We start from the raw sequence: 25,564 nt of genomic DNA, 5'->3' as shown, positions 1-25,564 counted from the left end.
AATGCCGGATCCCCTGTTTCAAGAGAAAAAGCCCAGTCTTGGGGGTCACCACGCAGCAAGGATATGATGATTTTTACTTGCTGAATGGGATCACCAGAAGAACGGGGTTTCAAAGCAAAAAACAATCTGCAGTTATTTTTAAAGTTCAAAAACTTGGATCTGTCTCCAAAAAACAAATCAGGAGTAGGAATTCTAGGCTCTAAAGCCGGAGTCTGGACAACATAGTCCTGAATACTCTGTACTCTTGCAGCAAGTTGATCCACACGAGAAAACAAACCCTGAACATCCATGCCAAAGCATATATCCTGAACCACCCAGATATCAAGAGGAAAAAAAAAAGACAAACCAAAGCACAGAAAAAAAATTGGTTCAGAACTTTCTTTTCCTTCTTTTGAGATGTATTTAATTCATTTTCAGCCACTTGTACTGTTATGATGCGGTGGTCTACATGGAATGAGCTCTGAAGGAAGTGGTAACTGTACTGACCGCAGTCCCTAAGCTCAACACAACACTAGAAGTAGCCGTGGAATGCTCCTAACTCTCCCTAGGCATCTCGTCACAGCCTAAGAGCTAACTACCCCTAAAGACAGAAGCAGGAAAACTATCTTGCCTCAGAGAAAATCCCCAAAGGATCTTGCCTTGCGCAGGCATGTACTATGGAGGACAGAGAATGAATTTCAATCCAATATTGCAGCCAGCGGGTAAGGAAAGGGTGAATCAAACACCCCAAAACCCCGCCTCCATGGCTGAAGATTGTTCCCTCCAAATTCAGGTGACAGTGTCCCTTTAATATCACCGTCATATTTTTTATCAGGATTTTACCATGACGCAGATAACAAACATGACATGTCTGTTATCAGCGATCAGGCCACTATTGATCTAATCAATCCTATCGCTGATAACAGACATGTCATGTTTGTTATCTGGGTAATAGTAAAATGGTGTTACAGTTGTGAAAAAATACGCATATTCTTCCCCTATTAGTCTTGAAATTGAAAATGTATGTCCCATCACTATCGGATATGTACAAACCCCAATATTTCTACCTTCCATCAGAGACACAAAGTCTGGGGAAGTTCTTTCATCACAGAAGCTCAGCCTGGAGAGAGACTACTGCCCCTCCTCTAATCAAACAAATGCCAGTCTTCAAGTCCAATCTCACATTAACCCCTTTACCCCCAAGGGTGGTTTGCACGTTAATGACCGGGGCAATTTTTACAATTCTGACCACTGTCCCTTTATGAGGTTATAACTCTGGAACGCTTCAACGGATCCCAGTGATTCTGACACTGTTTTCTCGTGACATATTGTACTTCATGATAGTGGTAAAATGTCTTTGATAGTACCTGCGTTTATTTGTGAAAAAACGAAAATTTGTCTAAAATTATGAAAATTTCGCAATTTTCCAAATTTGAATTTTTATGCAATTAAATCAGAGATATGTCACACAAAATACTTAATAAGTAACATTTCCCACATGTCTACTTTACATCAGCACAAGTTTGGAGCCAAAATTTTTTTTTGTTAGGGAGTTATAAGGGTTAAAAGTTGACTAGCAATTTCTCATTTTTACAACACCATTTTTTTTTTAGGGACCACATCTCATTTGAAGTCATTTTGTGGGGTCTATATGATAGAAAATACCCAACTGTGACACCATGCTAAAAACTGCACCCCTCAAGGTGCTAAAAACCATATTGAAGAAGTTTATTAACCCTTCAGGTGCTTCACAGGAATTTTTGGAATGTTTAAATAAAAATGAACATTTAACTTTTTTTCACAAAAAATTTATTTCAGCTCCAATTTGTTTTATTTTACCAAGGTTACAGGAGAAAATGGACCCCAAAAGTTGTTTTACAATTTGTCCTGAGTACACCGATACCCCATATGTGGGGGTAAACCACTGTTTGGGCGCATGACAGAGCTCGGAAGCGAAGGAGCGCCATTTGACTTTTCAATGCAAAATTGACTGGAATCGAGATGGGACACCATGTTGCGTTTGGAGAGCCCCTGATGTGCCTAAACATTGAAACCCCCCACAAGTGACACAATTTTGGAAAGTAGACCCCCTAAGTAACTTATCTAGAGGTGTGCTGAGCACTTCGACCCACCAAGTGCTTCACAGAAGTTTATAATGCAGAACCGTAAAAATAAAAATCATATTTTTTCACAAAAATTATCTTTTCACCTCCAATTTTTTATTTTCCCAAGGGCAAGAGAATAAATTGGACCCCAAAAGTTGTTGTACAATTTGTCCTGAGTATGCTGATACCCCATATGTGGGGGTAAACCACTGTTTGGGCGCATGGGGAGAGCTCGGAAGGGAAGTAGCGCCGTTTGACTTTTCAATGCAAAATTGACTGGAATTGAGATGGGACGCCATGTTGCGTTTGGAGAGCCACTGATGTGCCTAAACATTTAAACCCCCCACAAGTGACACCATTTTGGAAAGTAGACCCCCTAAGGAACTTATCTAGATGTGTTTTGAGCGCTTTGACCCACCAAGGGCTTCACAGAAGTTTATAATGGAGAGCCGTAAAAATAAAACAAAATTTTTTTCCCACAAAAATTATTTTTTTAGCCCCCAGTTTTGTATTTTCCCCAGGGTAACAGGAGAAATTGGACCCCAAAATTTGTTGTCCAATTTTTCCTGAGTGCGATGATACACCATATGTGGGGGGAACCACTGTTTGGGCGCATGGGAGGGCTCAGAAGGGAAGGAGCACCATTTGGAATGCAGACTTAGATGGAATGGTCTGCAGGTGTCACATTGCATTAGCAGAGCCCCTAATGTACCTAAACAGTAGAAACCCCCCACAAGTGACACCATTTTGGAAACTAGAACCCCTAAGGAACTCATCTAGATGTGTTGTGAGAACTTTGAACCCCAGAGTGTTTCACTACAGTTTGTAACGCAGAGCCGTGATAAAAAAAAAAAAACTTTCCCCACAAAATTATTTTTCAGCCCCCAGGTTTGTATTTTCCCAAGGGTAAGTGGAGAAATTCGACCACAAATGTTGTTGTCCAATTTGTCCTGAGTATGCTGATACCCCATACGTTGGGGTAAACCCCTGTTTGGGCACACGGGAGAGCTCGGAAGGGAAGGAGCACTGTTTTACTTTTTCAATGCAGAATTGGCTGGAATTGATATCGGACGCCATGTCGTGTTTGGAGAGCCCCTGATGTGCCTAAACAGTGGAAACCCCCCAATTATAACTGAAACCCTAATCCAAACACACCCCTAACCCTAATCCCAACAGTAACCCTAACCACACCTCTATCCCTGACACGCCCCTAACCCTAATCCCAACCCTATTCCCAACTGTGAATGTAATCTAAACCTTAACCGTAACTTTAGCCCCAACACTAACCCTAACTTTAGCCCCAACCCTAACTGTAGCCTTAACTCTAACCCCAACCCTAACCCTAGCCCTAACCCTAGCCCTAACCCTAGCCCTAACCCTAACCCTAACCCTAGACCTAATGGGAAAATGGAAATAAATACGTTTTTTTAACTTTTCCCTAACTAAGGGGGTGATGAAGGGGGGTTTGATTTACTTTTATAGCGGGTTTTTTAGTGGATTTTTATGATTGGCAGCCGTCACACACTGAAAGACGCTTTTTTTTGCAAAAAATATTTTTTGCATTACCACATTTTGAGAGCTATAATATTCCATATTTTGGTTCACAGAGTCATGTGAGGTCTTGTTTTTTGCGGGACGAGTTGACGTTTTTATTGGTAACATTTTCAGGCACGTGACATTTTTTTATCGCTTTTTATTCCGATTTTTGTGAGGCAGAATGACCAAAAACCAGCTATTCATGAATTTCTTTTGGGGGAGGTGTTTATACCGTTCCGCGTTTGGTAAAATTGATAAAGCAGTTTTATTGTTCGGGTCAGTACGATTACAGCGACACCTCATTTATATCATTTTTTTATGTTTTGGCGCTTTTATACGATAAAAACTATTTTATAGAAAAAATAATTATTTTTGCATCGCTTTATTCTCAGGATTATAACTTTTTAAATTTTTGCTGATGATGCTGTGTAGCGGCTCGTTTTTTGCGGAACAAGATGAAGTTTTCAGCGATACCATGGTTATTTATATGTCTTTTTGATCGCGTGTTATTCCACTTTTTGTTCGGCAGTATGATAATAAAGCGTTGTTTTTTGCCTCTTTTTTTTTTTACGGTGTTTACTGAAGGGGTTAACTACTGGGCAGTTTTATAGGTCGGGCCGTTACGGACGCGGCGATACTAAATATGTGTACTTTTATTGTTTTTTTTTTTACTATTTAGATAAAGAAATGTATTTTTGGGAATAATATATATATATATTTTTTTTATTATTTAGGAATTTTTTTTTTTTTTACACATTTGGAAAATTTTTTTTGAACTTTTTTACTTTGTCCAGGGGGGGACATCACAGATCGGTGATCTGACAGTTTGCACAGCACTCTGTCAGATCACCGATCTGTCTCAGAGCACTGCAGGCTTCACAGTGCCTGCTCTGAGCAGGCTCTGTGAAGCCACCTCCCTCCCTGCAGGACCCGGATGCCGTGGCCATCTTGGATCTGGGCCTGGAGCAGGGAGGGAGGTAGGGAGACCCTCGCAGCAACGCGATTACATCGCGTTGCTGCGGGGGGCTCAGGGAAGCACGCAGGGAGCCCCCTCCCTGCGCGATGCTTCCCTGTACCGCCGACACATCGCGATCATGTTTGATCGCGGTGTGCCGGGGGTTAATGTGTCGGGAGCGGTCTGTGATGCGATAGGCAGCTGACACCCGGCCGCGATCGCGAATGACGTACTATCTCGACGGGATAGTACGTCTAATGTCAGAAAGGGGTTAAGGTACCTTCACACATAACGATATCGTTAAGGATATCGTTGCAACGTCATGCTTTTTTGTGACGTAGCAACGATCCCGCTAACGATATCTTTATGTGTGACAGCGACCAACGATCAGGCCCCTGCTGGGAGATCGTTGGTCGTGGGGAATGATCAGGACCTTTTTTTGGTCGCTGATCACCCCGCTGTCATCGCTGGATCGGCGTGTGTGACGCCGATCTAGCGATGTGTTCACCTGTAACCAGGGTAAACATCGGGTTACTAAGCGCAGGGCCGCACTTAGTAACCCGATATTTACCCTGGTTACCATTGTAAAAGTAAAAAAAAAAAAAACAGTACTTACTTACATTCTGATGTCTGTCACGTCCCCCGGCGTCAGCTTCCCTGCACTGACTGTGAGCGCCGGCCGGAAAGCAGAGCACAGCGGTGACGTCACCGCTGTGCTCTGGCTCTGCTTTACGGCCGGCACTGACACAGTCATTGCGGGAAGCTGACGGCGGGGGACGTGACACATCAGAATGTGAGTATGTACTTTTTTTTTTTTTTACTTTTACAATGGTAACCAGGGTAAATATCGCGCTTAGTAACCCAATGTTTACCCTGGTTACCCGGGGACTTCGGCATCGTTGAAGACAGTTTCAACGATGCCGAAGTCTTTCCCCGGATCGTTGGTCGCTGGAGAGAGCCGTCTGTGTGACAGCTCCCCAACGACCACACAACGACTTACCAACGATCACGGCCAGGTCGTATCGCTGGTCGCGATCGTTGGTAAGTCATTTAGTGTAACGGTCCCTTAAGGTACCTTGTCTTAATTGTTTTGGTCACTGCAGGCAATCTTGGCCTCAAAGTGAATTTTAATTAGGTTTGACACTTCCCAGTCATATACAGTGGAGCAAAAAAGTATTTAGTCAGTCAGCAATAGTGCAAGTTCCACCACTTAAAAAGATGAGAGGCGTCTGTAATTTACATCATAGGTAGACCTCAACTATGGGAGACAAACTGAGAAAAAAAAATCCAGAAAATCACATTTGTCTGTTTTTTTAACATTTTATTTGCATATTATGGTGGAAAATAAGTATTTGGTCAGAAACAAAATTTCATCTCAATACTTTGTAATATATCCTTTGTTGGCAATGACAGAGGTCAAACGTTTTCTGTAAGTCTTCACAAGGTTGCCACACACTGTTGTTGGTATGTTGGCCCATTCCTCCATGCAGATCTCCTCTAGAGCAGTGATGTTTTTGGCTTTTCGCTTGGCAACACGGACTTTCAACTCCCTCCAAAGGTTTTCTATAGGGTTGAGATCTGGAGACTGGCTAAGCCACTCCAGGACCTTGAAATGCTTCTTACGAAGCCACTCCTTCGTTGCCCTGGTGGTGTGCTTTGGATCATTGTCATGTTGAAAGACCCAGCCACATTTCATCTTCAATGCCCTTGCTGATGGAAGGAGGTTTGCACTCAAAATCTCACGATACATGGCCCCATTCATTCTTTCATGTACCCGGATCAGTCGTCCTGGCCCCTTTCCAGAGAAACAGCCCCAAAGCATGATGTTTCCACCACCATGCTTTACAGTAGGTATGGTGTTTGATGGATGCAACTCAGTATTCTTTTTCCTCCAAACACGACAAGTTGTGTTTCTACCAAACAGTTCCAGTTTGGTTTCATCAGACCATAGGACATTCTCCCAAAACTCCTCTGGATCATCCAAATGCTCTCTAGCAAACTTCAGACGGGCCCGGACATGTACTGGCTTAAGCAGTGGGACACGTCTGGCACTGCAGGATCTGAGTCCATGGTGGCGTAGTGTGTTACTTATGGTAGGCCTTGTTACATTGGTCCCAGCTCTCTGCAGTTCATTCACTAGGTCCCCCCGTGGGGTTCTGGGATTTTTGCTCACCGTTCTTGTGATTATTCTGACCCCACGGGGTGGGATTTTGCGTGGAGCCCCAGATCGAGGGAGATTATCAGTGGTCTTGTATGTCTTCCATTTTCTAATTATTGCTCCCACTGTTGATTTCTTCACTCCAAGCTGGTAGGCTATTGCAGATTCAGTCTTCCCAGCCTGGTGCAGGGCTACAATTTTGTTTCTGGTGTCCTTTGACAGCTCTTTGGTCTTCACCATAGTGGAGTTTGGAGTCAGACTGTTTGAGGGTGTGCACAGGTGTCTTTTTATACTGATAACAAGTTTAAACAGGTGCCATTACTACAGGTAATGAGTGAAGGAAAGAGGAGACTCTTAAAGAAGAAGTTACAGGTCTGTGAGAGCCAGAAATCTTGATTGTTTGTTTCTGACCAAATACTTATTTTCCACCATAATATGCAAAAAAAAATGATAAAAAAAACAGACAATGTGATTTTCTGGATTTTTTTTTCTCAGTTTGTCTCCCATAGTTGAGGTCTACCTATGATGTAAATTACAGACGCCTCTCATCTTTTTAAGTGGTGGAACTTGCACTATTGCTGACTGACTAAATACTTTTTTGCCCCACTGTATAATTTTCTAACTTGCTCTATTTTAATTGGTGTAATTCTTCTTTTAAGGCATGTAAGCTCCTGTCCTTCTAATGGAAATTCTGTGTTAGGCTAGGTTCACATTTGCGGTTGAGTCTGCAGCATTTCGCACGCAACCGCAAACGCATGGCAAAACGCAAGCAAATGCATGATAATGCTGCGTTTTTTATCTGTATCAACTTACGCATGACGGATAAAAAACGCAATGTTTGCATGCATTTGCATGCGTTTTTGCATGTGTCCGCGTTGTGTATATGCATGCATTTGGTATGAAAACAATTTTCAAGGAATCGCAGATTCACATTTACATTTAAACATAGCCCTTTAGATAGAGATATACAAACAGCAATACGAAAAAATTGGCATGTGCTGCAGAAAGACGTGGACTTTAGAAATCTCCCGGATACATGTCCTCTATTCTCATATAAAAGATCAATTAATATAGGAGACCTTGTTGTAAAAAATAAAGTATCACCACCAACAAATAATTGGTTAGCAAAAACCATACCGCAAGGTAACCACAGATGCGGCAATTGTAGCATATGCCATCTGCATAACATTGAGAACCCCTTGCAAATAGGTTTAATCGAGCATTTTGTGAAAGACTTCATAACCTGCAAGAGTAAATTTCTGGTTTACGTAATTTTCTGTCCGTGTCAACGGTTTTACATAGGTAAGACTATTAGACCTCTCACAGTCCGAATACGAGAGCATTAAAACTCAATTCGGACAGGAAAGGGACGCGTGCGTTTTGTAGAACATATGGCAGAGACACATAATAGTGATCCAGATCAATTGCGGTTTGCAGGTTTGGAAATAGTTAAATGTTCACAAAACGGCGGTAATAATGACCACCTACTGCTGCAGCGTGAAGCGAAATGGATCCTACAAACAAACGCACAGGGCCCAGGGGGTCTTAACGACAAACTTGACATGGCGGTGTTCTTATAATACATTTGTAAATGTTGATTTTGTAATATACTTGTAAATGTTCATTCTGTAATAAGAGATCTCATTGTTTTTAACTTGCACAATTGTAATTAATAGAATCAGGTGAGTCAAAAAAAAAAAAAAAACCTTAAAAAGGAAATGACATCACCTGTTTTTAGCATGGAAACGTAGAAGCGCCGTAGCACGAAACGGCCGTCGTCCGGTCTCTCCTCACTCCCGCTCCCTCACAGATCACTGCGTATGCCGGTTCATACTATGTATAGTATGTTTTGCTGAATAAAAGAGCACACTTGGAAGAAGCGCAAGGGTGAGTGCTGCATCATTTTTCTTCTCATTATATGGTCTTGTACAAAACTCTGACGATTGCATAGCACCACCCGCAGCTCGCAGTAAGGGAGACCTCATCTGTCCTTCTGAAACAGATCGTTTAAGCGAATCTCCAATTGCGCTATAGTGAAGCTCTGTGCCAATCATCTTTCTGTTTCTTGGTATAACGAAGTTGTTCATTCACTGTATTCTAAAGATCAGAGCACGAGTTTCGCAGCAAGCATCATCGTTCCAATATGGAAATAAACATGGAGAGCGCAACAGATCTAACTGAGGATCGAGAGGCTCCAAGTGCATTATTAGCAGGCAGAGAGGGAGCGGTCGAGTTTTTTACAGAGTGTAACTACAAGGATGAACTAGAATTAATCAGCACAAAAATGCTGGAATCCAAGATATACTCTTTGGCAGAAAGAGAAATTCGTTTATATTGGACAATAAAATCTTTAAAATCATATACTGAATGTAATCGAGTCCCACGAGGACTCAGAGTCTATAAAGACATCTCACAATTTAAAGATGACCCCACATTCTTAAAAGCTTGGGAAGAAATTCATCTAGAGTGCTCACAAAAATTACTGTTGCTGGTGGTGGAACAAAATGGAAAGGACTATGATTTGATATGCGAACAATTGAAAAAATCGAAACAGGAATTATCCTCCCGTATTAGTAAGGAAAATTTTAAAAACTTTGAGAAAAAATTGGAAAAAAAGCTAACTGTGATTCAAATGGAAACCAAAGAAAAGAAAAAAGAAAAATTCCTCTGGGATAAGAGGGACTTCGAAATGGGGCAGATTTTCTCATGGAATAGAAATGGTACTAAAAAACTGTTCAATAAAAATCGCTCCAGAAAATTCACCACATAAAAATCGAAAATAGTGAAAGATGGCTGGATCACTGACTCTGATTCCATTACAGCTGAGGACTTTAATGAAGAGTTATCATCTACCTCAAAGCCCACCCTTAATCCTATCATCCCTTTAGAAAGAAAAAAATCAGACGGGGAGGGAGAAAAAAGCGCGGTAAAAAAACGCAAACAAGTTTCGTGGAGACGATGAATGAACAAAGCGCCAAAAAGGACAACGAAGAAGCCCTACAAATTATAAATCTAACAAAAAAATCACTGACAATACATCAGGAGAAAGTACTGTCAAGAGGCTTGAAATTCTGCCTTCCAGAATCCTTCGACTTATGTGACTTCAAAGTGGACTTATTTAAAAGCATAAGAATGTTACATTTATATAAATACTTTTGCAAAAACAGCTTCGAGAGAGCTTCTATGTCGGTCGCCACAGACAGTCCAGCAGAGATTAGTTCCCTAGGTTTCATGGCTTATTCTACCATGGATCCGAGGGACGTAGAAATGACACATTTATTAATAAATTTAAGTGGGAACGGTCAGGATTCAGATGAAAGAGCCCCAATACCCCCGACTAGTACAGAATTTGATCCATTCAAGGGAGGAGTTAGATCAAAATGGATGCCGCCAATCTCACCAGGGAATACAATAGATCTATTCCAAGACCTGGTAATCAAAGATATAGAGGCAATATTATATAAAAAAACCACTAAAAAATTTAACAACACAGGAAGAAAAAGCCATAAAAGAGATACAAATGTGGAATGATACCATCATTAGGAGGGCGGATAAAGGCGGAAACATTGTTCTATTAGAAAGATCTTATTATATAGAAGAAGCACTATCCCAACTAGATGACACAGAAACCTATATTAAATTAGACGGCAACCCCACAAATAGAATTAAAGAAAAATTGAGGAGCCTATTAAGAAAATATGTGGAAAAGGGGACTTTAACAAGAGGGAGAGCGGAAAAATTAATGCCAGAGCTTCCTAAATTCGCACAGTGGTACAGCATCCCCAAAATTCACAAAAATGTGGAAAAACCGCCAGGACGCCCAATAATCTCGGGCAAAGAATCACTGACTGAACCTTTATCACAGTTTTTAGATTGGTTACTAAAACCTCTGCTGTTAAAAATTCCCTCTTTCGTAAAGGATTCAGGAGATTTTCTCCTGGCCCTTAAAGACTTCCAATGGCAACCTACATTTGCTCTGGCATCAATAGATATTGTAAACCTTTACACTAGAATCCCACAACAAAAAGGCTTGGAGGCAGTCCATCACATTCTAATGAATACAAATAAAGACGCCAATTTTATTTCTTTTGTGCTGGATAGTCTGGAGTTCGTTTTATCACACAATGCTTTCAAGTTCATGGAGAGATGGTATCTGCAAAAAGTTGGTACAGCGATGGGTACTCCGGTGGCGTGCGTCTTCGCAAATCTGTTTCTAGCAGCTTTTGAGGAGAGGTACGTCACCGGACCCCAGAACCCATACCTTCGGCACATACGGCTTTTTTTAAGATTTGCCGACGATATTTTTATGGTGTGGGATGGCGAAGAAATTAAATTTAATGAATTCGTTACTTTCCTGAACAATAATAATAAAGAAAACATGAAATTTACTTCAGTATTCAATAAAAAAGAATTGGAATTCCTAGATGTAAAAATAGAAATTGTAAATGAAAATATAGTAACGAAAGTCCACAGAAAAAGCACAGCGACGAACAACATTTTACATTTTAAAAGTGACCACCCGAATCACACAAAGCGCAGTATTCCATATAGTCAAATGGTGAGAATACGTAAAATCAACAATAATGAGGAAAATTATAAAACTCAGGTAGAAGAATTAAAAACACACCTTTCAAACAGAGGATATCCAACAGATGTTCTCCAACAAGCAGAAATTAGAGCAGCCAAATTATCTCAAGTTCAGCTGTTAGAAAAGGGCAAAAAAAGAAAAAAACAATGGAAAAAGAAAAGATGCAAACGAATATCAAAATAAAAATCGCAGATTCACATTTACATTTAAACATAGCCCTTTAGATAGAGATATACAAACAGCAATACGAAAAAATTGGCATGTGCTGCAGAAAGACGTGGACTTTAGAAATCTCCCGGATACATGTCCTCTATTCTCATATAAAAGATCAATTAATATAGGAGACCTTGTTGTAAAAAATAAAGTATCACCACCAACAAATAATTGGTTAGCAAAAACCATACCGCAAGGTAACCACAGATGCGGCAATTGTAGCATATGCCATCTGCATAAAATTGAGAACCCCTTGCAAATAGGTAGAATTGAGCATTTTGTGAAAGACTTCATAACCTGCAAGAGTAAATTTCTGGTTTACGTAATTTTCTGTCCGTGTCAACGGTTTTACATAGGTAAGACTAATAGACCTCTCACAGTCCGAATACGAGAGCATTATAACTCAATTCGGACAGGAAAGGGACGCGTGCGTTTTGTAGAACATATGGCAGAGACACATAATAGTGATCCAGATCAATTGCGGTTTGCAGGTTTGGAAATAGTTAAATGTTCACAAAACGGCGGTAATAATGACCACCTACTGCTGCAGCGTGAAGCGAAATGGATCCTACAAACAAACGCACAGGGCCCAGGGGGTCTTAACGACAAACTTGACATGGCGGTGTTCTTATAATACATTTGTAAATGTTGATTTTGTAATATACTTGTAAATGTTCATTCTGTAATAAGAGATCTCATTGTTTTTAATTTGCACAATTGTAATTAATAGAATCAGGTGAGTCAAAAAAAAAAAAAAACCTTAAAAAGGAAATGACATCACCTGTTTTTAGCATGGACCCGTAGAAGCGCCGTAACGCGAAACGGCCGTCGTCCGGTCTCTCCGCACTCCCGCTCCCTCACAGATCACTGCGTATGCCGGTTCATACTATGTATAGTATGTTTGGCTGAATAAAAGAGCACACTTGGAAGAAGCGCAAGGGTGAGTGCTGCATCATTTTTCTTCTCATTATATGGTCTAACACAGACAGGGCCTGGCACCTCAGCAGCTAAGAACTGACTGAGGGAGTAAGTTGCACAGGCCCCCACCAATGGGTGGGGATGTCTTAAATACAGGAAGCCTCATGGCAATTGGGCAGGGACACCTTAGCAAGGTGCACACAGTCTCAATGAGACACAGGAGTTGCCAGCGCCACCCCCCTATGCACAAAGACAGAGCATGCATAGAGCAAGCAGCAGACATGAGGCACACAGCATGGAGCTGGCAGCAGAGAGAAGTCACAAGATGGCCCAGAGAAGTGAGTTTGAGTGTAATGCAGGTGGGGGATGGGAGGCCATGCAGTGATGCCAGCAGGGTTGTTACAGTACCCTCCTTTTACGGCCCCTCTTCTTCAAGCTCGCCAGGATGATTTGCAAAAGAAGAATAGGCCCACACACAGACCAGGCCAAAATGACATCTTCAGGGTAGAATAAGGCAGGCGGTTTATCAGGAATCTCGGAAAGCAAAGTCTCTTTGTGCTCAACAGGGTTAGCTTCCACAATCAGCTGGACCATCTCCTCCAGGTAGACAGGTAACAGAGAAGTTCTTGGATACTGAACACAGGAAAAGTCATTAGAGAGGAGTGTGGAGAACAGCTCCACCGGGTCAGAGAAAAATTGAGGTGAATAAACTTCTGTTTTGAAATCTTCACCAGCCGGCCACAAGGATGCTGAAGGTATCCACATAGGAACCATCCTCTGCCCGTCCAGAAGAAATTGTCCAAACGCCGGGGATGTTCCTAGGAACAGATTACAGGTATAGTCTCTGGAGATGTGTGGAGACGTCTTCACCGTTTCCCCATCTTCGGTGACATCAGCACACCTTGACTCGACGACTAGCAGACCGGCTGAAGAAGAAGATGACACTGCTGTCTTTGACGCATGGGAACCAGACACTTCTCAAGACTGGGTAAATTCAAATGAAGCACTTTACTGGAACTCTTGACCAGAGCAGGTGGTAGAGTCCTTTGCTCAGAATGACCCATGGGCATAACAGACAGCATACGCAAAACAAACTTCTTCGTTTATTAGTCTCCAACTTGGAGCTGTAGTTGTCCTTGCAGGACTAGACTGCTTTTTAGCAGGGCTTGGTCATTATCAGACAACGCCCACACCGGGTTCTGGAGCTGTAGAACGGAGACCATACACCAACTCCGTATGACAGGTGGCTTAAACACACCAAAGCTCCCAGATGGCAGAGAAACAGTCATTAACATAGATGGAGAGGAAGTACTCTCGCCAGGGACAGCCTCTCCTACTGGCCCAAGGTTTTGGAGTACAGGCTTCACAGGGCAGAGACCATCTGAATGTTCTTTAAAACCATAGGGATACCATATTTCAATCTCAGCACCAGATTCAGGCTGCAGATTTGCCAGCCCCCTTTTATTAGACCTCTTGGATCTTGCTCCGATGGCTGCTTCAGCAGGTTGTGGAACAGGAGAGTCTTGGACTGTCAAGGACGGAAGCGTCGGTTTACCCACAGATTTCTTTCCTCTGGACCATCTCTGTGAGCTTGGAGAGGAAGACTTTTCAGGAGATGCAGTACTAGGCTTATCGAAGGCTTTACAGAAGGCCACCAGGAAGGCCGGCAGATTCGAGTTGATGGGGTCTTCTGCATCCCAGAGGTGGTCGAGCCGCAACAAAGCATCTCCTCTTAGGTAGGTCATTAAGAAACCTACTTTCAACCAGTCTGTGGGCATTTGGGGAGCATGCCACTTGAAATAACGCAAGCACCACTCCAAGAACACACGACATTGCTTTGGATCCCCATACTAGCATGGAGGATCTGATGGAATGGATTCGTCATTAGAAGCGCAGGCTTGAAGTCGATCAAACAGCTCATTAGAGATGACAATTGGGGATGGAGCAGTGAAGGACTGGATTTCAGACTGGGTAAACATTTTCCTCGGAGGCCAATACTGGCAAGAAGAGAGTTCATCTTGCTCCGAGAGCGAAGGCACATGGGACTCAGCGGGGATCATAACCTGTGCAAACTGTCACGCTCACGCCCTGACTGGTAGGCGTGAGCTCGGGGGGTTTGTGGCCCCACTGGACCACAGACCAAACTACCCTGGAAGGGACATAATTAAGTAGCTTCCTTGGCCTTCGCTGGGGCCTCTGATGATGTCAGACTTGTGCGGCAGGAAGCTACTTAGGACCTGGTATAAGAGAGATGCCGTAAAGTGGCTACCAGGTACACATAAAATTGGCCATTTTTATGCGCTAAACGCTCTCATTTTTCATATTTCTACTGCAGTAATGCAGTTCAATTTTCGTGTTTCATGTTTGCATGTTTTAGCGCTGCAGTGTAATGCCTTATTAATTTGACTATATATGAGTTGGCGACTCTAGGTTCAGCACCTGTTCACACTTAGTCTATGTTTGGATGTGACGGTCAGTCTTTGAAATGTATTCTTTAGCCTTTTGACTGAGCACTCCGCCTCCTAGTCACAGGTGTTTTAATTACAGCAGGTCCATAGCCCAGAGAAGTGAGTTTGAGTGTAATGCATGTGGGGGACGGGAGGCCATGCATATCTTTTTCAGCTTTTGCTGGGTGCAAGTGAGGTCTATAGTCTCTATGGAATTATATAGCTAGGAGTAGGATTGTAGGATTTCACATCCTTCTATATTTATGCACTAGCACTTTCTCTATATCTTGCTCTCCATATTGTTATCAATCCTTTAGCCTATACATGTGGGTTTGTACATTTAGTATCACCATATAATATATTTACTTTGGCACCTCACCAAGCTTTTCGTAGATATTGGTGTATCTCTGCTACCCTTTCTTGGAGTTTTTCCTGGTCTTTTTATGGTACATGTTTTTATATATTTACCAATAAAATAATATATTTTATATTCTTCGAATTGGAATCTCTTCCTATCCTGACAGCCACACGCCATGATGAATTATTTTGTGTTGTGAATACAGTGTCTAGCATAGTATTTACTTTTTGGACATACAAGTAGGTCCATATATATTTGGACAGAGACAACATTTTTCTAATTTTGGTTATAGACATTACCAAAATGAATTTTAAACAAAAGGCCTGGAGTTGCATTTGCACTTTGCAAGCACCACACCTTAAATCAACTCCAGGCCTTTTATCTGCTTAACTGAGAATGACACAACAAAGGGATTGCCCACACCTGTCCATGAAATAGCCTTGGAGTCAATTGTCTAATTACTTTAGGTCCCTTTAAAAACAGGGTAGCACATGTTAAGGAGCTGAAACTCCTAAACCCTTCATCCAATTTTAATGTGGATACCCTCAAATGAAAGCTGAAAGTCTGAACTTCAACTGCATCTGAATTGTTTTGCTTACAATTCATTGTGGTAATGTCTATAACCAAAATTAGAAAAATGTCTGTCCAAATATATATGGACCTAACTGTATGGGAATAACAGTTTTCCTGCTGGCTGATGAAGGTCCAGAAGTCAGTGTGTTACCTTCTTTCTGTGCTCTCAGGCTGTGGATAACAGTGGCTATGCAGGCTGTATGCCGGGGATAACAAGTCTTTCCCATTTGTCTGACAGGCTGCGGCCACAACTTTCTCTATACTTTGACAGACTGTAAAAACTACGTTCCTGTCACTGACAGGTTGTGGGGCACACTTTCCCGCCACCCTGACTGACTGGGGATCCTGCACTCTACTTTCCCAGCCCCCTGTGACAGGCGGTGAATTGTACTTTCCACCCCCTTTAGCTGTAGGTAGCACCTTTTCTTTACCCTAGCTGGCTGTGGGACACACTTTCCCACCATCCGGGCAGTCTGGGGTACAACATTCCCACTCCCCAGAGAGGCTATGGGTAATGCTTTTCCATTTACCGGACAGACAGAGGAACACACTTTTCCCTCACCATGATCGGTGTTGGGACACACTCTCCCATCCTCTAGACAGGTTAAGGATAAGACCTTTCCCGCCCTGTTTTTTTAGCTCAGGAGCTGTGTTAGGTATGGGGCAGCTATCACTGTCTGTGTCACCATCCGTCGTGACACTGGTCAGCTGCATGGGATAACCTGCTTCAAGATTTCCATGTCTGTCCGCATCGCCTTTAGTACTTATGCTGGGTTCTTTTAGAGGATACTCAGCAATATTACGCTGCAGCATGACAAGGCTGAGTTCTCCTTCACCACAAAACACATTTTAATTGTTCATCACATTAGAGGGTTGTCTGGAATATACTGTGCAACCAAGAGTCCCACATCAGTTCCCAACAACACATTTATGGGGATATTCTTTGACACGTTTCCCATAATCCCCTCCCCGCTCCCCAATGCAGGAAAACCTGGGCCATTGATAATGGATGGTGAACACCCCCAAACCCGGTGACAGGGATGAGTTCTTCTGGTAGCACAAACATGTGGAAGAAGGTTCATTCTGCGCTGGTGTCCTTGAGCCCAGCAGTAACGGTGTTGCCTACAAATGGCACATTTTAACAGGACCTTCATTCCACCCAACCCACAAAAAGAGTAGCTGCATTAGGTCCCAGGGCCTCAGGTGTGGAAATCATACTCTGCCTCTCCAGGCATACGAGGCTGATGTGACCAGTTTGATAAATTCGTGAGGGCGGAGGGCACCACTAAATATATAACTGTTGGGGCTCACCGTGGACTTGGAAACATAGCAACTAAACCCATAGAGAAAGATCAAGTCCACACAGAAGGGAGCACCATAACAATATATCAAAAATACAAACTCTTTTATTAGTAAGCTTTTTACAAAAAAATGCAACACACAAAAAGATACATTACACAGAAAAACGGATAAAAACATTAAAAGTGCAACAACAGCACAAATCTTGTACACAAGTCATATCCTAATATAATAATGTAGGAAAAGTGTGACAACCCACATCCCCAAATATTCCAGCATGGTCATACAATACAATATAATGGCCTGTGGTATAACCATATACAGTACAATGTGCTTAGTATACAGAAACAATTAATTATATATACATGGTTCACAGATGAAAACACCACAACAATATGAGCAACTAAGTGTAGACCTGCTAGTATCACAGTACCATATAGCCCTACAGGTATCAATAGAAAACAATGGACCCCACAGGCAAATAAAGATCAATGCCTAAACGGCCTTTACCCAATGCAGCCATGCTAAATGAAGGGACCACAAAGTATGATAAGGTCCTGCATGTCAGAAAAATAATCAAATACATACACCATGTGGGATCCAAATGTTGAGATCAGGCTAAGGCCATGTGTACACCGATGGAAAAGAGAGAGGCGTGAAGGAGATGTGGGAAAAGAAACCCACGCATATCGCCGCAAAAGCTGCGGCTTCCTCAGGGATGCTACTGGCAGTGAGTATGGCAGGCTGCATCTTAAATTAACTACCAAACATGTAATATGTTGACATCAAGCGCAGAAGATATATTTACCCTCAAACGGCTGTTCAGGGCATGCATACATCTCCCAAGACGCACACCTAAATGGGGACAAACAATATAGGTAAAAGCAAAAAATCAATGGAAATTAGTAAGGAAAACATCAAACTATGCTCTTATGTCAAACTATAGCATTGTGTTTAACTATGCACTTATCTGCTGCCACACACTTAAAATGCAGCCCATGCTTTGCTCAGCAAACTCACTTAGAATCCCTGAAACTGGTAAAATTAATGTGTGGCAAGACTTTTTGTTTCATGGGCATAAATAAAAGAAAGTCTGTAAATGCTAAATTTATAAATTTACAGCATTTCCAGATGTTTCGATAAAGCCAAAATGTAGTTACCGTACCTAAATCTATCACTAGCAAAAAGTACAATGGGGCCGTTAAATCAACTTTGACATTTTGTAATTTAGAAATATTAGATTAGTTTACATTATTTACAATGATAAACATCCTTAACTCTGTCAGAAGCAGTGACTTGTCATTTCTGTTCTTATAATTGTCCATAGGATGGTTGGTCTCAGTATCAATTTGTAGCATCATCATCAACTATGGAAAGAGACAGACAGCGTCCTTTTTCTTCATCAAGAACACCATCAATATCCCCAGTTCGCATGTCTCCAAATAACAGATCAGGTAAGTCTTTTATTTTTAAAAATAGCAATAAAATATAAAAAATGTTTGGTTTAAAAAACAAAAATACAAAAACAAATAATTTACAATAATTGCTTTCCTTTTTATTTTTAACTAGATGGAGGCCCGATGCTGTCGCATCGGGAGAGTGGTAATGTCACGATGGGGGCAGGCATGCAACACTGTTGTTGTAAATGGCATCCTGTGATAATCTAATGACACTTGTATCAGGGGACTCATGTGCTTGACGCCTATGCTTATACAGTCATGGCCAAAAGTATTAACACCCTTGCAATTCTGTCAGATAATACTCATTTTCTTCCTGAAAATGATTGCAAACACAAATTATTTGGTATTATTATCTTCATTTAATTTGTCTTAAATGAAAAAACACAAAAGAGAATGAAGCAAAAAGCAAAACATTGATCATTTCACACAAAACTCCAAAAATGGGCCAGACAAAAGTATTGGCACCCTCAGCCTAATACTTGGTTGCACAACCTTTAACCAAAATAACTAAGACCAACCACTTCCGGTAACCATCTATGAGTTTCTTATAATGCTCTTCTGGAATTTTAGACCATTCTTCTTTGGCAAACTGCTCCAGGTCCCTGATATTTGAATGGTGCATTCTCAAAACTGCCATTTTTAGATCCTCCACAGGTGTTCTATGGGATTCAGGTCTGGACTCATTGCTGACCACCTTAGAAGTCTCCAGTGCTTTCTCTCAAACCATTTTCTAGTGCTTTTTGAAGTGTGTTTTGGGTCATTGTCCTGCTGGAAGACCCATGACCTCTGAGGGAGACCCAGCTTTTTCACACTGGGCCCTACATCATACTGCAAAATTTGTTGGTAGTCTTCAGACTTCATAATGCCATGCACACGGTCAAGCAGTCCAGTGCCAGAGGCAGCAAAGCAACCCCAAAACATCAGGGAACCTCCGCCATGTTTGGCTGTAGGGACCGTGTTCTTTTCTTTGAATGCCTCTTTTTTTCTCCTGTAAACTCTATGTTGATGCCTTTGCCCAAAAAGCTCTACTTTTGTGTCATCTGACCAGAGAACATTCTTCCAAAACGTTTTAGGCTTTTTCAGGTAAGTTTTGGCAAATTCCAGCCTGGCTTTTTTATGTCTCGGGGTAAGAAGTGGGGTCTTCCTGGGTCTCCTACCATACAGCCCCTTTTCATTCAGATGCCGATGGATAGTATGGGTTGACACTGTTGTACCCTCAGACTGCAGGGCAGCTTGAACTTGTTTGGATGTTAGTCGAGGTTCTTTATCCAACATCTGCACAATCTTGCGTTGAAATCTCTTGTCAATTTTTCTTTTCCGCCCACATCTAGGGAGGTTAGCCACAGTGCCACGGGCTTTAAACTTCTTGATGACACTGCGCACGGTAGACACAGGAGAATTCAGGTCTTTGGAGATGGACTTGTAGCCTTGAGATTGCTCATGCTTCCTCACAATTTGGTTTCTCAAGTCCTCAGACAGTTCTTTGGACTTCTTTCTTTTCTCCATGCTCAATGTGGTACACACAAGGACATAGGACAGAGGTTGAGTCAACTTTAATCCATGTCAACTGGCTGCAAGTGTGATTTAGTTATTGCCAACACGTGTTAGGTGCCACAGGTAAGTTACAGGTGCTGTTATTTACACAAATTAGTGAAGCATCACATGATTTTTCGAACAGTGCCAATACTTTTGTCCACCCCTTTTTTATGTTTGGTGTGGAATTATATCCAATTTGGCTTTAGGACAATTCTTTTTGTGTTTTTTCATTTAAGACAAATTAAATGAAGATAATAATACCAAATAATTTGTGTTTGCAATCATTTTCAGGAAGAAAATGAGTATTATCTGACAGAATTGCGGGGGTGTCAATACTTTTGGCCATGAGTGTATGCATTGTTTTTGTCCCAGCGATGCTGTTGCTCTTCATGAATCTCATTTGACCTTGGTTGTCTTTGACGTTGTGCCTTTGCTGCTTTCCTTTCATTGTCATTGGTGTACTTTTTATGAGGAGCCATGTTGGCCTTGATATTTGCTTTTTAAAGGGATTTTCCCACGAACAAAAGTTTATTTTAAAAATTGTCTCTGTCTGACCGTGTACTGAACATACCACAGCTCCTGGGCAGGGGAGGAAGCAAAAGACAATACTGACATTACAGCAGGATATCGCAGAGGATACATTTTGTGAGGGAAAATTTTTTTCAAAACAGTCAGTGAAATATTTTACTTCACATAAAGAATCCACTGTGATCCCCTGCTGTAACATCAGTATTATCTTTTGCTTCCTTCCCTGCCCAGGAAATGTACACAGTCAGACACACTCACCCCTGTGTCTGACCATGTACAGAGCAGTCCACAGCTGCTGAGCAGGGGAGGAAGCAAAAGAAAATACTGACATTACCGCAGGAGATCGCAGAGGATACATTTTGTGAGGTAAAATATTTTTTAAAAACAGTCAGTGAAATATTTTACCTCACAAAATGAATCCACTGTGATCCCCTGCTGTAATATCAGTATTATCTTTTGCTTCCTCCCCTGCCCAGGAGATGTGGTATGCTCCGTACACGGTCAGACACAGTCAATTTGTAAAATGAACTTTCATTCATGGGAAAGACCCTTTAGTGTGACCGGCTTCCTGTTCCTGTAGACACATCGTGCGTCTGCCACCGGGATCAGCCAAATGATTCACTGCACCTGTGTGTAATTCGCGCAGGCGCAGTAAATCAGACCGCTGCCGTCTTTGTGCAGACAGATAGTAGTGGTCACATTAAAACTGCGCGTGCGCTCCTCTTGTACTAAGATGGCGGCAGTCAGTGAATCATTCTGTTGATTCCCGTTGGCGGCGTGTTCGTGACAATGTTCCGCTGGTTGTACCACGCAAGAGGCTGCGTGAGTGTAAGTGTGTGTGTGTGAGTGTGTGTGTGTGTGTGTGTGTGTGTGTGTGTGTAGTGCATACAGCATACGGAGTGTGTGTGTGTGGTGCGACGGTGTTCCAGTGGTGGTACCGCACAATAGGTTAGTATCAGAAGCAGTTTCCATATTGAGACACCCATCACTTGGGTGTCCCAATATGGCGGTTGGTGAACTTCCTCCGCTTTCAATTCTGGGATATGGTGACATCTGGTCAGAACAGGAAATGAAAACATTAGAAGGCAATTATATAAATAGATTCAGATTTTCCCTTCAATTTTGTTCATTAGGGTATGTGTGCACATTGCAGATTTGCCTTTGTAAAAACTTTCGTAGATTTTGCCTCTCTTGGCAGAAAATGCAGTTGAAAATCAGCACGGTTTTGATACGGATTTTCATGTGGTTTTCTCTGCTGATATGTCTGCGGATTTGCAAGCTAAATAAAGATATATTATTTAAGAAGCAAAAAAAGCATTGTGATGTCATTTCGTTCACAACCTCTTCTTTTACATTCTCCATTGAAGACCATAATATCATTACATACCATGTTCAAATATAATGTTTATACACACAAAACAAATATATATATATATATATATATATATATATATTCAAATATAAGTGGGGTTTATATTTGTGTGGTTGATGTCACCTATGTATTGTCTGGTGACATCAAGCCAACGGCTTTGTAATGGAGAAGTATCAATAAGACACCTATGCATTACTAGTCCTATAATTATATGGTAAATAAAGACACAGCCAGAATAAAGTCCCTTATTTTAAAAAAATTACAGATTCCTTTATTAATCTTAATTTACTATACTTACTGCATCACCTAATCCCCAAATCCCTTGATCTCCTGCAACAAAAATAAAGTAATAAACCAACATAAATACTCCCTGTCCGACGTTTTTTAATTACCGAGTGTTCCACAACCATCTCATGTGTAGAATAGTCACATCGAGAGATGCGTGGCCGATCGCAGCCGGGTGTCAGCTGACATCCGGCACTATGTGCCAGGAGTGGTCACGGACCGTCCCCGGCACATTAACCCCCGGCACACTGCGATCAAACATGATCGCAGTGTTCCGGCGGTATAGGGAAGCATCGTGCAGGGAGGGGGCTCCCTGCGGGCTTCCCTGAGACCCCCGGAGCAACGCAATGTGATCGCGTTGCTCCGAGGGTCTCCTACCTCCTCTTTCTTGCAGGCCCTGGATCCAAAATGGCCATGGCGCGGCATCCGGGTCCTGCAGGGAGGTGGCACTGGTAAGCCTGCAGGAGTGCACGTCAGATCGCTGATCTGACACAGTGCACAGCAAAGTGTCAGATCAGTGATCTTACACTACAACATGATGCTCCCCCTTGGGGCAATGTGAGGCCGGTTTCACACAGTGACAGTTTCCTCACGTACCGGAGACACTGACTCACGTAGACACACGTAGACACATTAAAATCAATGTGTCTCTGCACATGTCAGCGTGTTTTCATGGACCGTGTGTCCGTTTGAAAAAAACCAAGACATGTCAGTCCGTGTATAACACGTACCGCACACGGATGCTGTCCGTGTGCAGTCCGTGTGCCGTGCAGGAGACAGCGCTACAGTAAGCGCTGTCCCCCCATCGTGATGCTGAAGCCGCCATTCATTTCTTCTCTCCAGCAGCGTTTGCTGGTGAGAAGATATGAAAAATCTTTTTTTTTTTGGTGTTTAAAAAAAAGATCCCTGTCCCCAACCCCTCCCACGCCCCCCGCTTTTAATAAAATACTTATCCGGCTCCCTCACTGCTTCCTCTCCTCGCTGCAGCTTCTCCTGTATGAGTGGTCACGTGGTGCCGTCCATCACAGTGATGAATATGCGGCTCCACCTCCCATAGGGGTGGAGCCGCATATTCATCACTGTAATGAGCGGTACCACGTGACCGATCATACAGGAGAAGCTGCGGCAAGGAGAGGAAGCAGTGAGGGAGCCGGGTAAGTATTTTATTAACAGCGGGGGGGCACACAGGGGGTGGGAGGGGGTTGGGGACAGGGATCTTTTTTTTAAACACCAAAAAACAAAAAAAAAGATTTTTCTTATCTTCTCTCCAGCGAACGCTGCTGGAGAGAAGAAATGAATGGCGGCTTCAGCACCAGATGCAGGGGACAGCGCTTAACTGTAGCGTTGTCTCCAGCACGGTGCGTGTGATACCAAGTCGGCACACGGGCGGCACATAGATGCCGCACGTGTGCCACACTGATGTGCCACGTGAGCACATGAACACACGGACACGGATAATTCCGGTACCGATTTTTCCGGTACCGGAATTATCTGGACGTGTGGGACAGGCATTATAGTGTAAACAAAAAATATTCACATGTGTAAAAAAAATTAAAAAAAATTCTCCACAGGTAATTCCTACAAAAAAATTATATATATTGTTCCCATAAATGCATTTCTTTATCTAAATAAAAAAAAACAATAAAAGTACACATATTTAGTATTGCTGCGACTGTAACGGCCCGACCTATAAAACTGTCCCACTAGTTAACCCGTTCAGTGAACACCGTAAAAAAAAGGCAAAAAACAATGCTTTGATATCATACCGCCAAACAAAAAGTGGAATAACACGTGATCAAAAAGACGGATATAAATTACCATGGTAACGTTGAAAACGTCATCTTGTCCCGCAGAAAACGAGCCACCATACAGCATCATCATCAAAAAAATAAAAAAGTTATAGTCCTCAGAACAAAAAGATGCAAAAATAATTATTTTTTTGTATAAAATAGTTTTTATCATATAAAAGTGCCAAAACATAAAAAAATATAAATGAGGTATCGCTGTAATTGTACTGACCTGAAAAATAAAACTGCTTTATCCATTTTACCAAATGTGAAACGGTATAAACGAACCCCCCTCCCCCCCCCAAAAAAAAAAGAAAATCATGAATAGCTTGTTTTTGGTCATTCTGCCTCACAAAAATCGGAATAAAAGCAATCAAAAAATGTCACGTGCCCGAAAATGTTACCAATAAAAACGTCAACTTGTTCTGCAAAAAACAAGACCTTACATGGCTCTGTGGACCAAAATATGGAAAAATTATAGCTCTCAGAATGTGGTAACGCAAAAAATATTTTTTGCAATAAAAAGCGTCTTTTAGTGTGTGGCGGTTGCCAATCATAAAAATCCGCTAAAAAAACTGCTATAAAAGTAAATCAAGCCTCCCTTCATCGCCCCCTTAGTTAGGGAAAAATTAAAAAATTTAAAAAATGTATTTATTTCCATTTTTCCATTAGGGTTAGGGCCAGGTTTAGGGTTATGGTTAGGGTTAGGGTAAGGATTAGGGCTAGGGTTAGGGCCAGGGTTGGGGCTGGGGTTAAGGCTACAGTTAGGGTTGGGGCTAAAGTTAGGGTTAGAGTTGGGGCTAAAGTTAGGGTTAGGGTTTGGATTACATTTACGGTTGGGAATAGGGTTGGGATTAGGGTTAGGGGTGTGTCAGGGTTAGGGGTGTGGTTAGGGTTACCATTCGGATTAGGGTTAGGGGTATGTTTGGATTAGGGTTTCAGTTATAATTGGGGGGTTTCCACTGTTCAGGCACATCAGGGGCTCTCCAAACGCGACATGGCGATCTCAATTCCAGCCAATTCTGCGTTGAAAAAGTAAAACAGTGCTCCTTCCCTTCCGAGCTCTCCCTTGCGCCCAAACAGGGGTATACCCCAACATATGGGGTATCAGCGTACTCAGGACACATTGTGTTCGGGCTAGCGGAACGCACCGAGTAATAGGTAGATAGCTACAAGGTGCGTTCGCAGCCCGGGATCCACCGTGCAGAGATATCTGCTGCTAAGTAAAGGCGGATGGACTCTGAGCTCACACGTGGGTTAGGCTTTACCCCGTGTGAACTGGTAGCGAACTCTGTTGCCTCACAGAGTCGCACTGTACATGGAACTAATGCCCTAACTAGGCTAATTGCCCCCACTGACGCTAGCTGCCTGCCTGAGTGTACAGTCCCAATGCTAACAGCTTCACACCACATAGAGCTGAGTGGTATAGTTTCCACTGGCATAAGCCAAAACACATTTGATATTAGC

At 42.3% G+C, this 25,564-nt stretch overlaps 1 protein-coding gene across 4 annotated transcripts in view; it reads left to right on the top strand.

Moving 5' to 3' along the window:
- The window catches only part of CTNND2 (catenin delta 2), a 2,169,946-nt gene that overhangs the window by 1,941,550 nt on the left and 202,832 nt on the right, over positions 1-25,564 (top strand). For all 4 annotated transcript variants that reach the window (XM_069730454.1, XM_069730453.1, XM_069730452.1 and 1 more), the window contains one exon: positions 18,457-18,583. In XM_069730454.1, the coding sequence (XP_069586555.1) occupies positions 18,457-18,583 (127 nt within the window). The remainder of the gene's footprint in view (positions 1-18,456; positions 18,584-25,564) is intronic.

Source organism: Ranitomeya imitator, chromosome 6, assembly GCF_032444005.1.
Source record: "Ranitomeya imitator isolate aRanImi1 chromosome 6, aRanImi1.pri, whole genome shotgun sequence".
Lineage (NCBI taxonomy): Eukaryota > Metazoa > Chordata > Amphibia > Anura > Dendrobatidae > Ranitomeya > Ranitomeya imitator.
The sequence above is the reverse complement of the archived record's forward strand: the minus strand, read 5'-3'. Positions and strand labels throughout refer to the sequence as shown.